The sequence below is a fragment of the Rhinopithecus roxellana genome, chromosome 7 (genome assembly GCF_007565055.1).
Source record: "Rhinopithecus roxellana isolate Shanxi Qingling chromosome 7, ASM756505v1, whole genome shotgun sequence".
In the NCBI taxonomy this organism is placed as follows: Eukaryota; Metazoa; Chordata; class Mammalia; order Primates; family Cercopithecidae; genus Rhinopithecus; species Rhinopithecus roxellana.
In genome coordinates this window covers 27,143,269-27,158,292 of record NC_044555.1, presented here as the reverse complement: position 1 = coordinate 27,158,292, position 15,024 = coordinate 27,143,269, and the positions used below count along the sequence as shown (strand labels likewise).

General features: G+C 44.4%; 1 protein-coding gene across 2 annotated transcripts in view; it reads right to left on the bottom strand.

The window, feature by feature from the left end:
* Positions 1–15,024, bottom strand: part of FAM120C (family with sequence similarity 120C) — a 139,727-nt gene that overhangs the window by 14,925 nt on the left and 109,778 nt on the right. Inside the window, exons 11-13 of one of the 2 annotated variants that reach the window (XM_030933957.1) lie at positions 9,236–9,350; positions 5,104–5,313; positions 3,051–3,252 (exon numbers count right to left, since the gene is read on the bottom strand). In XM_030933957.1, the coding sequence (XP_030789817.1) occupies positions 3,051–3,252; positions 5,104–5,313; positions 9,236–9,350 (527 nt within the window). The remainder of the gene's footprint in view (positions 1–3,050; positions 3,253–5,103; positions 5,314–9,235; positions 9,351–15,024) is intronic. The other variant, XM_030933958.1, reaches the window with a different exon arrangement.

The following is a 15,024-nucleotide window of genomic DNA, read 5'->3' as shown; positions in this document are numbered from 1 at the left end:
AGCAGTTGTTAGTAAAGAGTATTTCATTTAGGACAGGCATGGTGGCTCACACCTGTAATCCCAGCACTTTGGGAAGCTGAGGCAGGCAGGATCGCTTGAGCCCAGTTCAAGACCAGCCAGGGCAACACAGTGAGACCCCATCTCCACACACACACAAAAATATTAGCCAGGCATGTTGGTGCGTGCTTGTAGTTCCAGCTATTCATGGGGCTGAGGTGAGCAAATCACTTGAGCCCAGGAAGTTTAGGCTGCAGTAAGCCGTGATTGCACCACTGCACTCCAGCCTGGGCAACAAAGTGAGACCCTGTATCCACAAAAAAAAAAAAAAAAAAGTCCTTCATTTATACAAAACTTTGTAAAACTTGAGAGTCCAAGGAACTGGAGTGCTAGTTACCTTTTTGTTTGTTTGAGGCAGAGCCTCAAGGCCGGGTGCGGTGGCTCACACCTGTAAGTAATCCCAGCACTCTGGGAGGCTGAGACGGGCGGATCACGAGGTCAGCAGATCGAGACCATCCTGGCTAACACGGTGAAACCCCGCCTCTACTAAAAAAATACAAAAAACTAGCCGGGCGAGGTGGCGGGCGCCTGTAGTCCCAGCTACTCGGGAGGCTGAGGCAGGAGAATGGCGTAAACCCGGGAGGCGGAGCTTGCAGTGAGCTGAGATCCGGCCACTGCACTCCAGCCCGGGCGACAGAGCAAGACTCCGCCTGAAAAAAAAAAAAAAAAAAAAGAGACAGAGCCTCGCCATGTCTCCTAGGCTGGAGTGCAGTGGTGCGATCTTGGCTCACTGCAATCTCTGCCTCCTGGCTTCAAGCGATTATTGTGTCTCAGTCTCCCAAGTAGCTGAGATTACAGACAGGTGCCAGCCACCATGCCCGGCTAATTTTTATATTTTTTGTGGAGACAGGGTTTCACCATGTTGGCCAGGCCTGTCTGGAAGTCCTGACCTCAAGTGATCTGCCCACCTTGGCCTCCCAACGTGCTGGGATTACAGGCATGAGCCACTGCTCCCTGCCTAGAGTGTTAGTTATTTTTTTTTTTTTTTGAGATGGAGTCTCGCTATGTCGCCCAGGCTGGAGGGCAGTGGCGCCATCTCGGCTCACTGCAAGCTCCGCCTCCCGGGTTCATGCCATTCTCCTGCCTCAGCCTCCGAGTAGCTGGGACTACAGGCGTGTACCACCACGCCCGGCTAATTTTTTTTTGTATTTTTAGTAGAGACGGGAGTTTCACCGTGTTAGCCAGGATGGTCTCGATCTCCTGACCTCATGATCCGCCTGCCTCGGCCTCCCAAAGTGCTGGGATTACAGGCGTGAGCCACCGCGCCCGGCAGAGTGCTAGTTACTTTTAAGAGGGACAAGAAAGACTTGCATTTGAGGATCCTACTGTGGGCTTTCAGGAGGCAAGAGGCTCCTTGTGAACCACCAGTAACTGGAGACTAAGCATCACTGGTAGGTAAGGCAGTGGTGACCTTCCGAGAACCTGGCTTTAATAAGGCTGTCTTTTGAGACTTACAAAATAAAATCAACACATAAAGAACAGAGAAAGGATCTGTAAAGTCATCTGAAAGGGATGGACTGGCTGGCTCCCTGGTTTTTAAGACTTGATCATGATCTGACTGAACAGGGAGTTACCAGAGCAGACTTTCACACTGTTCATCTAAGCCCAGCCTTGAGCTAATTACCCATACTGAATTTTGTCGCCCTGCCTGAAAAACTAACTTCAACTTCCAGCTTTATTACTTTTAAAGGGAGGAGCAATAGGTACCAAACACCTTCAACCGCAGCAATGACACTCTGACCCAATCACAGAATCTTGCTATTTTATGATAAAATGTCTCCACTAAAATATCCTGTTTCACTGCCAGGTGCCGTGGCTCACGCCTGTAATCCCAGCACTTTGGGAGGCCAAGGCGGGCAGATCACCTGAGGATGGAAGTTCAAGACCAGCCTGACGAATATGGTAAAATCCCGTCTCTACTAAAAATACAAAAATTAGCCGGGCTGTGGACAGAGGGAGACCCTGTCTCAAAAAAAAAAAAAAAAAAAAAAAAAAAAAAAATCGTGTTTCACCACAGGACAGATTGTCTGAATTATCAGGATCAGTATCTGAGCAACCTAGGCATGATTATGTATTCATCGTTAAGCTGTAGTTCAGGTGCCACCGTAATTTATACATATGTTGGTGTGTACATATGTGTGTGTGTGTGCCTGTTTGTTTTCCTCACTAAACTGCAATCCTCTGGTGGCATGGATGGTGACATATTTCTCTCCATGCTTCTGGAGCTGAAGGAAGGGAAATGTGTCAAGTATATTCCCAGAGTGGAAATGGATACATCAAGCTACTGTTGTCTACCAGCACTGGCTGTTTACTCTCACTGATCTTCCTGCAAGCTCCTGTGTGCATTGCCTATAGGGAAGGAATGAACGGACAGCAACCATGAAGAGCTGGTCCATATGACTTATAGTTCTCTAAAGTAATAAAGTGGGTTCTGGTTTCCACATCAGTCACTTCATGAGTTTGGTTGGTGAGAGTCAAATCCCTGGGAACCAAGTACCTCTATGAAGAGTGGTCTTAGAAGTCAAAATGGACATAAGCTGCTCTTCAAACTACATAGCACAGAATATAAATGAGATGAGGCTGGGCGCTGTGGCTCATGCCTGTAATCCCAGCACTTTGGGAAGCCAAGGCGGGTGGATCACCTGAGGTCAGGAGTTCGAGACCAGCCTGACCAACATGGTGAAACTCCATCTCTACTAAAAATACAAAATTAGCCAGGTGTGGTGGCGCATGCCTGTAATCTCAGCTACTCAGGAGACTGAGGCAGGAGAATCGCTTGAACCCAGGAGGTGGAGATTACAGTAAGCCGAGATCACACCATTGCACTCCAGCCTGGGTGACAAGAGTGAAACTCCATCTTAAAAAAAAAAAAAAAAAAAGTCAATGAGATGAGATATATGTGAAACTGTTGATCCTGTTATTGACAATAATGACTGGATAGATTATTATGACATAAATTGAGGACGGTAAATACCTCATTCTTAGGTACTGACCTGCAAATCCCCGGCTCCTCCCTTGAGGGGGAAGTGGCATGGAGCCCATAGCTCGGGAATAAAGTGAAACAGGGTAGAGAGAGGGCACCATAGGAGGCACAAAAGTAGGTGACGGAAGTAGAGCAGAAGGCGGTGGATGATTCATGTTGATTCCTTCAAGGATGCTCTGTCTCATCTTTTCCACTTTGGTTGCCAGGTCAGCCTTCAAATGAGGAAGAGTAATAATAGCAGCTGCCATTTTTCGAACTTGTCCCATGTTTTAGGCCCAGCATGGGGCACTCTAGGTACAGTCTCACGATTCTATTCCCATTAAGTGAACTGAGGCCTGTCGTTAAAGGGCTCAAAGCTACACACTCAGGAAGCCTGTCTGGCACCAAAGCCCTGACTCTTTACATGACACCATACTACCATATGAGTTCTGACTCAGGGCTTGTGATGTACATTGACTAGGTCAAGGAAGACAAATTTAACAATAAGAATTACTGATGGTCTATTACATGGCTGGCATTGGGCTGGGTCACTTTCTAAGGGAGATGTAACAGAATTAGATAAAAGAGAAAATAAAAATCTGACAAATAAAAAGCCTTTTAACCTTCTCCCCCATATCCATGATTGGAGATCCTGATACCTCTAGTCCAGAGGTCTGCAAACTTCTTCTGAAAAGGGTTAGATAGTAAATATTTTAGGCTTTGTAGGCTATATTGTCTCTGTCACAATTATTCCACTCGGCTACTGTAACATGAAAGCAGTCACAGGCCAGGCATGGTGGCTCACGCCTGTAGTCCCAGCAATCTGGGAGGCCAAGGCAGGTGGATCACCTGAGGTCAGGAGTTTGAGACCAGCCTGACCAATGTGATGAAACCCCGTCTTTACTAAAAATACAAAAAAATTAGCCAAGCATGGTGGCGTGCACCTGTAGTCCCAGCTACCTGGGAGGGTGAGACAGGAGAATCACTTGAACCTGGAAGTGGAGGTTGCAGTGAGCCAACATCGCACCACTGCACTCCAGCCTGGGCAACAAAGTGAGAATCTGTCTCAAAAAAAAAAAAAAAAAAAGAAAAGAAAAGAATGAAGTCATAGATGGTATGTAGATGAATGAATGTGGCTGTGTTCCAATAACATTTTATTTACAAAAACAGAGGGTGGTCTGTATTACAAAAACAGGTGGTCTGTAGCACTATGAACAGCGCAAAAAACTATGGATAGTGACAAAAAACAGGAGGTGTGCTGGGTAGTCTGCCAACCCCTGCTCTAGTCCCTCAGCTCTTTTCCCCCACCAAAATGGATAAAGGAGTTAAGTAAGGTTTCCTTTCCCTTGCCTCCCCTCATCTTCCCAATGTTTCATTTAAAAAAATCCCTTTGGGAGGCTGGGGCAGGTGGATCACAAGGTCAAGAGATTGAGACCATCCTGGCCGACATGGTGAAATCCTGTTTCTACTCAAAATACAAAAATTAGCTGGGCCTGGTGGTGCATGCCTGTAGTCCCAACTACTTGGGAGGCTGAGGCAGGAGAATCGCGTGAACCTGGGAGGCGGAAGTTGCAGTGAGCCGAGATCACGCCACTGCATTCCAGCCTGGTGACAGAGCGAGACTCCGTCTCAAAAAAAAAAAAAAAAACAAAAAAAAAAATCCTCTGCTTCTACTCTATCATCAACTTTACTACCCTCTTCTGTTTCCAAACATAGCTCCTTTACAAAAAACAAAAATTGCTTGCAAAAGAGACAGTTTTTGTAAATAAGAGAAATGAAATCCTGAGTTGGAGGGAAGGTATATAGTATATCTGAATATTCCATGGATAAGAAATACTCAGAGTAAGAAAAAGGATATGAAAACTTTAAGCTCATTAAAAAAAACTTTCCAACGTAAAATTTTACAACATGTACATATCAGACTATGGGCCTTTGGGAGCACTGTTGACTTAAGTCAGGTTAAAGTGAGACAGTCTCCTGCTTCCGCCCCATCCCTCTCCAATATGTCTGCTCCTTTCCCCTCCCTGCCCGTTCACTCCCACAGGAGATCAGAGCTAGTCCTTAGCAGCCTGACATGCTGGTACCTGGCCATCACAGAGCTCAACCAGAGATACTCGCTCTCGGCCTGCTTTAATTAGCTTGCTCTGGAACAGCTTGCCATCAAAGTAAATCCATGGACAGCAATGCTCCCAAGGGACTGGCTGGCCACAGGCATCATTAGCAAACAGAGCTGTGTCGACTCCACTCATGAAGAGGGCAGCAAGCTGGATCCCTCGGGCATCCAGTTTCTCAATCTGAAACCACCACAGATGAAATATTACTATTAAGAAACTACTATTCTTGGTAACATTTACTCTTATTCCTGTCATGCTGATTCTTCCAGTTAAATTTGAACATGCTGTCATTCAATGTAGACATTTCAGTGCAGCTTCTATCCATGTCTCATCTCAGTGCAGCTTCTATCCATGTCTTTCCCCTAAGATGATTTGAAAGGTACTCATTACAACATTAAAGACACCAACCTGAGACATTTTTATTTTCGCCTGTCAAATTAGAAAAAAATTTAGAAAGTAAAGGCTGAAAGAACACTCAATGCTGCTGCTGCTGATGCAGTGAAGTAAATGGGCAATCATATAAAGCTGGTAAAAAATGTATATTACGGCCGGGCGCGGTGGCTCAAGCCTGTAATCCCAGCACTTTGGGAGGCCGAGACGGGCGGATCACGAGGTCAGGAGTTCAAGACCATCCTGGCTAACACGGTGAAACCCCGTCTCTACTAAAAATACAAAAACTAGCCGGGCGAGGTGGCGGGCGCCTGTAGTCCCAGCTACTCGGGAGGCTGAGGCAGGAGAATGGCGTAAACCCGGGAGGCGGAGCTTGCAGTGAGCTGAGATCCGGCCACTGCACTCCAGCCCCGGCGACAGAGCGAGACTCCACCTCAAAAAAAAAAAAAAAAAAAAAAAAAAAAAAAAATGTATATTACATGACCAGGTGCAGTGGCTCACGCCTGTAATCCCGGCACTTCAGGAGGCCGAGGCAGGCGGATCACCTGAGGTCAGGAGTTCGAGACCAGCCTCGCCAACATGGTGAAACCCCCATCTCTACTAAAAATACAAAAATTAGCCAGGCGTGGTGGTGGGCGTCTGTAGTTCCAGTTACTCGGGAGGCTGAGGTGAGAGCATCACTTGAACCTGGGAGGTGAAGGTTGCAGTGAGCTGAGATTGCACCACTGCACTCCAGCCTGGGCAATAGAGCAAGACTCCATCTCAAAAACAAAAGGAAAAAAAAAAAAGAAATGTATATTACAATTAAGCAATATGTATGAAGAACCCTGAAAATGTTCACATTTGTTGAGTTAGAAATTAAACTTGCAGATACCAACACCATGTTTCTTGTACAGCCTGAAAAACTGTGAACCAAAGAAAATTCTTTTCTTGACCGGGTGTAGTGGCTCATTCCTGTAATCCCAGTATTTTGGGAGGCTGAGGTGGGTAGATTGCTTGAGGCCAGGAGTTTGAGACCAGCCTGGCCAACATGGCAAAACCCTGTCTCTACTAAAATAAGTTAGCTGGGCATAGTGGCATTTGCCTGTAATCCCAGCTACTCAAGAGGCTGAGGCAGGACAATCGCTTGAACCCAGGAGGTGGAGGTTGCAGTGAGCTGAGATTATGCCACTGCATTCCAGCCTGAGTGACAGAGTGAGACTCTGTCTCAAAAAAAACCTCTTTACCGATTACCCTGCTTCAGGTATTCTGTTACAGCAACTCTAAATGGAGTAAGACATCACATAACAGAGCAAAACTGAAAACAACCTAAGTTGCCAATATTACAACAATTAAATGATACATCCATATGATAAAATATTATTTATTAAAAATTTTTTTTTTTTTTTTTGAGACGGAGTCTCGCTCTGTCGCCCAGGCTGGAGTGCAGTGGCCGGATCTCAGCTCACTGCAAGCTCCGCCTCCCGGGTTTACGCCATTCTCCTGCCTCAACCTCCCGAGTAGCTGGGACTACAGGCGCCCGCCACCTCGCCCGGCTAGTTTTTTTTGTATTTTTTAGTAGAGACGGGGTTTCACCGTGTTAGCCAGGATGGTCTCGATCTCCTGACCTCGTGATCCGCCCGTCTCGGCCTCCCAAAGTGCTGGGATTACAGGCTTGAGCCACCGCGCCCGGCCTATTTATTAAAATTTTTAAGACACAGAAAATACGTGCTATGTGAAATGGAAAAAAGCCACAATATATAATTACATAAATACTACCTCAACTACGTAAAAAATGTATGACAGAAGACTGGAAAAAAACCTCAAAATTCCCACAGTGGTTATCTCAAGCCACTGTAATAGAGGACAGCTTTAACAGGAAAGTGTTTGCAGGTCCCCTCCTAGGTGTGGTTTAGCACGAGCAGTTATTCTAGGACAAGCAATACTACATTTACTGCAAAAAGCAAGCATTCACTGGTTGTCTTGAGTCTGTCTCATCTTTCCTTAGTTGACCTCACTTAAGATTTTGCAAGTCTTACTGAACTTGATTTTCTAGTTTACCTTGGGTGCTCAAAGGAACAAGGTTACTAAAGCCAAGGGAGGGATTAATGCATTAATGGCTACATTTATTGAGTACTGTATATATAAAATATGTGAGACACTGGCCGGGCGTGGTGGCTCACGCCTGTAATCCCAGCACTTTGGGAGGCCAAGGTGGGCGGATCACCTGAGGTCAGGAATTCAAGACCAGCTCGACCAACAGAGAAACCCCATCACTACTAAAAATACAAAATTAACCAGGCGTGGTGGCGCATGCCTGTAATCCCAGCTACTTGGGAGGCTGAGACAGGAGAACTGCTTGAACCTGGGAGGCGGAGGTTGTGGTGAGCTGAGATTTGCGCCATTACACTCCAGCTTAGGCAACAAGAGTGAAACTCCATCTCAAAAAAAAAAAAAAAAAAAAAAGTGAGACACTGTTCTAGGGGTTTTACATGGATTATTTTACATAGTATCCTCACAAACTGACATAGTTGGATATGTGACCCCTCCAAATTGCATGTTAAAATGTGATCCCCAATGTTGTAGATGGAACCTAGTGGGAGGTGTCTGGGTCATGGGGGCAGATCCCTCATGAATGCTTGTTACCCTCCCTGTGGTAATGAGCGAGTTTTCACTCTTATTAGTTATGCAAGAACTGATTGTTAGAAAGAGCCCAGCACCTTGCCCTTCATTTTTTTTTTTTTTTTTTTTTTTGGAGACAGAGTTTTGCTCTTGTTGCCCAGGCTGGAGTGCAGTGGCGTGATCTCGGCTCACTGCAATCTCCACCTCCCAGGTTCGAACGATTCTACTGCTTCAGCCTCCCGAGTAGCTGGGATTACAGGTGCCCTGCCATCACACCCGGCTAATTTTTGTATTTTTAGTAGAGACAGGGTTCCACCATGTTGGCCAGGGTGGTCTCGAACTCCTGACCTCATGATCTGCCCATCTCAGCCTCCCAAAGTGCTGGGATTACAGCACTGCTGCCCTTCTCTCTTACGTGCCCTCTCACCATGTGACACGCTGGCTCCTCTTGTCTTATTCCCCTCACCTTCTATCATAAGTAGAAGCTTCCTGAGACCCTGACCAGAAGCTGAGTAGATGCTGGCACCATGTTTTTTGTCTAGTCTTCAGAACAATGGACTCAATAAACCTCTTTTCTTTATAAATTACCTAGTCTCAGGTATTCTTTTATAGCAACACAAAATGAACTAATATACAATTGTACAAGTAAGGAAACTGAAGCTAGAGAGGTTAAGTAACCTGCCCAAGGTCTATTTTCTGGGTTTATTTTCTTTCTTATGCTTTCCTATACTTCTACTTAATACTCAGTACCTATCACTAAAAGGAGATGTGTCTGAGTAAATAGACACAAGCAGGGGACACTAGAATATGTCCCTTATAGTGTAACTTGTTAGAGTCAGAACCCTTGCCATGGTCTATGGGCCAAGATTTATTTTCCTTGCATAATATCCATCTTTTCTGTCCATTCTCATTTATCACTATGAGAGTAGTGTAGCAGGCACATCTTGGCTTTATTCATAGACATAAATATTTGGCTAAAGTAAATCAAACAGTTACCTGCAGAACTTACTATTTTCCTCAGCTTCAGGCAAAAAAAAAAAAAAAAAAAAAAGACCTCAAGTAGTGCTATAAGCTCATAAAAGAAAACTTAAATGAGGGTATATGAAATCACCTTGAGTTCTTGGAGTCGATCTGGTTCATAAAGCTGGGTAGACACTGCCTGTGCAAGGAAGGTGTCTAGCTCATGGCGATGCAGGATTCGGCCACCAGGCCACTGAACCATGTACCTAGAAAATAAAAGCACTGCTATTAGGCCACAAAAGCTCACTTATTCATGTCACAAAAACTTATGAAGAACCTATCATGAGCCAGTACTTGGCTAGATTTTGGCAATACTAACCGAATGAAGGAAAAAGAATCTCTGCTTTCGTTGCTTCCAGTCTGGGTGGTAGAGGAAAGAGTCATGTACATCGATAATGACAAGACAGTGTGTTAAGTACCAAGATGGAAGAATGCACAGAGTGCTTGCTATGAGAGCATAGAAGAGGGCCATGACTGTAAAGGTGAGAGATGGCATCCTGAGAAAAGTCAGCAAGAGTTCAGTTTCAAAGGGCCTGTAGAATTTAGTGAGACAAAAGGTGGGGAAAGGATGTTCCAGGTTGAGTGAAGAGTATGTGTGAAGGCCTGAAGGTGTGGTTCAGCAAAATGCACCAGCTTCCATATTGCTGAAGCTAAGCATGTTTGGAGTGACAGGAGGCAAGATTAGCAAGTAGGCCAGATTGGCGGCAGCCTAAGGAACACTGAGGGCTTCAGGTGGTGGAAAGTGCGGTCATGCCATTATCATGGTACTCAAGACATGGCCCAGGATAAGTGAAGTTCACATAAAAGCCCAGAATGTTTTAACGGAAAGAGCATGCATTTTGAAGAGAGAAGATCTGAATTTGAGTGTTGGTTCCTCCACCTACTAGTTGATAGCTATGGACAAATTATTTAATCTTTCTGAGCCTTGGGTTTCTTCATCTACCAAATAGGGATAATAAAATTTGCCCTGCTCTTTTTACAGGGTGGTTGTGAGAATTAAATAGAGTTGCTCAAGAAAAAAATGAAAAAAAAAAGGTTAGGTGCGGTGGCTCATGCCTGTAATCGTAGCACTTTGGGAGGCTGAGGCGGGCAGATCACTTGAGGCCAGGAGTTTGAGACCAGCCTTGCCAGTGTGGTGAAACCCAGTCTCTACTAAAATTACAAAAATTAGCCAAGTGTGGTGGCAGGCGCCTGTAATACCAGCTACTGAGGAGGCTGAGGCAGGACAATCGCTTGAACCTGGGAGGTGGGGGTTATAATGAGCCAAGATTATGCCATTGTACTCTAGTGTGGGAGACAGAATGGGGGGGGGAGGGGGGAGGGGGGAGAGAGGAGGAGGAGGAGGAGGAAACGACCACGATGAAGAAGATGACGACAAAGAAGAAATTGTGTGTGGGGGGGAAATAAAAAAGAAAGTAGACCAGAGAACAGAGACTCAAAAACAGGATTAAGGAATTTGGATCTTCATCCCGAAATTGTAGGAAGACACTGTAGGATTGTCAGAAGGACTGGTTTGATAATGACTGGCTCTGGTTATTAATATTGTTTCTTTTTTTGGATTTATAGTTCCTTGATTTACCTTTGCCCATTCTTTCATTTTTAACCTTTCCATCTTATTTCATTGGCAAAATGTAAAGCAAAAATAGAAGAAAATGAACGCAAATGCAATTACAGTGGGAAACTTTAATATACCACTATTAAGCTATAATATGTAAAACATACCTAAAATACATTTAAATTCGCAGAAGATATGAGTAGTATAATAAATAAGGTTTAAATACTTGACTGACTTAATACAAAGAAAACACATTCTTTTTAAGTGCCCATATGAGTTCCCATGAGGTCTAGGATCTTGCCTGTTTGCCTTTGTTTGTGTTTATTATCCTTTATTTATTATGAACTATCTAGCCAAGTACATGGCATAGAATAGGCATTAATAAATATTTATTGGAAGAGCAACTGATGCATTAATCATGACCTGATGGTCATGCCAAGCCAAAAACAAAACAAGACAAAACTCAACAAAAATCCTTCAAAGCAGAATTTTACCAGTCGTATCCTGAACCACTGTGCAAGAAAAATTGACCTAAAGGAGCTCCTAAAGGAGTCAAGTGTGGGAGAACAGCGAACTCACAGAAAGACTAACACAATGCAAGGGGTGTGATTTTAGAAGTTGAACAGATTGTTCTGGGTGCTCTGAGTCAGTGACTAAATTTACCTCAGAGAATCTAGATAAGGCTCCACAGAGGAGGGAACATTTAATTTCCTAGGGATTGGAGCTTTTTGTTTGGTTTGTAGTTTAATGTTAATTTGCAATTTTAAATGTCTCTCTAACCTTAATAGACTACATGCCAGAGTGGATGCTTAATACATGTTTGCTGAACAAAGTCAATGTCAGGATATTTATAAGGAAATGCTAGCTCCATCTTTGGGCCCGCCCTACTATTCAACTACTCTTGAATGAATTATGAGACAGAACGTAGGGTCTAATGAGTCAGAGGAGTGAGAGGCTCAGAAATGGGGCAGCAGGAAATAATTATTAAATCAACCAATATTTATTGATGTTTCATCATGTGCGATTTTTGGAATTATATGATTCCACTGGGAATTTTCCCTGGAAAATAACAGCATTACTTATTCCCAAGGAATTTCCTCAATTTTAATGATGACAGCTTTATTATTGCTATTAGTGTTACATTACTACAAATATTACATACAAGCTTTAATATATGCAGCAAACTGTAAGTTATACATAAGAATAACATTTACTAAATGCCTCTGATATTCTAGATATCTTGCTAAGAACTTTAGCTACAAACTATGTCGTGGCAAAGAATGCAAACTTGGAGACTGACATCCTTGGTTCTAATCTAGGTTCCACTACTCCTTTTCTTTTTTCCTTTTTTTTTTTTTTTTTTAGATGGAGTCTCGCTCTGTCGCCCAGGCTGGAGTGCAGTGGCAGGATCTCCGCTAACTGCAAGCTCTGCCTCTTGGTTTCACGCCATTCTCCTGCCTCAGCCTCCCGAGTAGCTGGGACTACAGGTGCCTGCCACCATGCCCGGCTAATTTTTTGTATTTTTAGTAGAGACGGGGTTTCACTGTGTTAGCCAGGATGGTCTCGATCTCCTGACCTCGTGATCCGCCTGCCTCGGCCTCCCAAAGTGCTGGGATTACAGGCGTGAGCCACTGCACCTGGCCTCCGCTACTCCTTTTCTATGTGACTCTGGGCAACTAAATCCCCTGGACCTCTAGGGGAATTAGTTTGCTAATCTTTAGAATGAGGATGGCACCACCTACATCTCAAAAGGTTGTAATAAGTAAAGGAGAAAAAGCACATAAAAGCACTAAGACTAGCCTGGGCTAGTCTTTTTGTAGAGACCCCCATCTCTACAAAAGATTATTAAAAATTAGTCGTGGCAGCCAGGCACAGTGGCTCACGCCTGTAATCCCAGAACTTTGGGAGGCTGAGGCGGGTGGATCACGAGGTCAGGAGTTCGAGACCAGCCTGGCCAATATGGTGAAACCCCCATCTCTACTAAAAACACAAAAATTAGCTGGGCATGGTGGTACGTGCCTGTAATCCCAGCTACTGGGGAGGCTGAGGCAGGAGGGCAGGAGAATGGCTTGAACCTAGGAGGCGGAGATTGCAGTGAGCCGAGATTGTGCCACTGCACTCCAGCCTGGGTGACACAGTAAGACTACATCTCAAAAAAAAAAAAAAAATTAGTCATGGCTCATGCCTGTGGTCCCAGCTACTCAGAAGGTTGAGGTGGGAGAAAGAATTGCTTGAGCCCAGGAGGTCAAGGCTGTAGTGAGCAGATTCCACCACTGCATTCCAGCCTGGGTGACAGAGCAAGAACTTTATTGGGGACCATGCCGGGGGTGGTGGAGAATGAACAGACACAAGAGACAAAGACAAACAGAGAACATGGCGGCCGCGCCTAGAGCCTCCCCCTCACTTTATTTATACTCCATAAATCCCACGTCAGCAAAAATAACAAAATGCAAAACAAACTTTCTGCACCCAGATGTAACCTTCTGCTTAGTTCCTTGTCTCTAAGCTCTTTCTTATTTGTCTGCCTTCTTGGCGCCTACTAGAGTTCATTAAAAGTTCAACTAGAGATACTGTCCTTGACTACTGGAGTTCATTAAAAGTGCAACTAGCTAGAGATACTGTCCTTGAGCCTTATCTATTCTTAGCATATTATTTTCAATGGCCCCTGCATTTCCCCCTTTTTGTTTTGCCTCAATCCTAGAAAGGTAGCCCATACTTGTTCCTGTTTTTTCCTTTGTTTTTGGATGCGATGGAGGTAGCATCGGATTACCAGGAGAAGTAGACTCAATCCAAGCGCCCAAAGCAATATACTTCCAGAGATTGTAGAAATCCATGTTTTCGTCTGGGTCCATGGGTTAAGGGCAGCAAAACTTTGACCCAGCTCCTGCAAGGTAGCGGCCCCGGACAATACATGGAATTGTTGTCGAAATGCTTCAGAAATGTTTTGAGTGAGTTCTTGGATGTCCAAACTAATATTTTTATGTCCTATTAATAATCTTCGGATTTTGGTCCAATTCTGAGAAACATTAAAAGGCACAGGTGTTACGCAAAATTGAGTGGAGTTCCAATCACATTGCAATGTTATTCAAGTACTGAGGACAGTGAGCTGATCTCCAAGCCACGTTAACGCTTGCTCCACGTTGTCCAATCTTTCAGCGAGTTGAGAGTCAATGTTCCATTGTTGAAGCCACAACCGATGAGATTGCTCATGCCATTGCTGCACAAATTCAGCGTTTTGTATGCTTTGATGTAGAGCGAGTCCTGCCATGGCTGCAGTGGAGGCGATGGCGACAAGGCCCATTACCGAGGCGACTATAAGTCCAAGGGCACGACGGGTCCGCTGGAGGGAAGTCCAAATATAAGTTTCAAGAGGTGATGCCCCCACGGTCACGTAAGGTTGACAGGTAGCCAAATTTCCTTACGAGCCCTGAGGATATAAATATCCCCAGTAAAGTTGTGCCACCAGGAATGATTGAGGCAAGACAAAAATGTACATGTATCTGTACAATTAACAATTCCCGTATCATTATCCCATGTTAAATTCCCCACTAACAATAGGTAAGGCTTTCGGACACAAGCAATAATATATCGGGAGATATTCCGATGTAAATGAATATGAAAGGGGTTATTCGGGTTAGAAAGATTAAGGGACATATTCCCCACAAAAGTACTAATGGCATCACCTGCAGCTAATAACTTCCAAAGATGACTTTGTACTTGTAAAGAGTATCTAAGATGAGGCATAGGTGGCGACAAGCCTCCTTCACGCCATACCAAAGTTTCATTACCGTCAGCAGCAATACTTTTATTTACCCGGTGCCATTTCAAAGGTATGTGACTAAATTTTGTTTGAAAATCACCGTGCACACTCCAATCAATTACTTGCAGCCCATTATATTCTAATAAAATCCGGGGCTTAGTTCCCCGACAATGTTGCCACTCCAATACCTCAATATTAGGGGAAACCTCTGGAATAGGACAAAAAGGTAAGGAACTAGGAATAGTCTCATTAATATATACAGTATGATTATAATGAAAACTTCTAGTTACAATAATAACAGTATTGGCAGCCACATGGCTATGATTATAGCGAACAGCCCAAGCTTCATGCGATTTCCGGAGACAATGAGGACTATTTCCCATGCAAATCAGAAGTCCTTCCACTCCAAATTGGTATGTGCTGTTTATTATTCCCGTTTCCCGTTCTATGCTGTCCTTGTCCATATTAGGGGGACGGCATCCAAGTAGTGTCACTGGTGAAAACCTTAATTTCCGCCTCCCCCCAGGCGACTCCCTGATACAAGGGTGGAAAGGGAATATAAGTC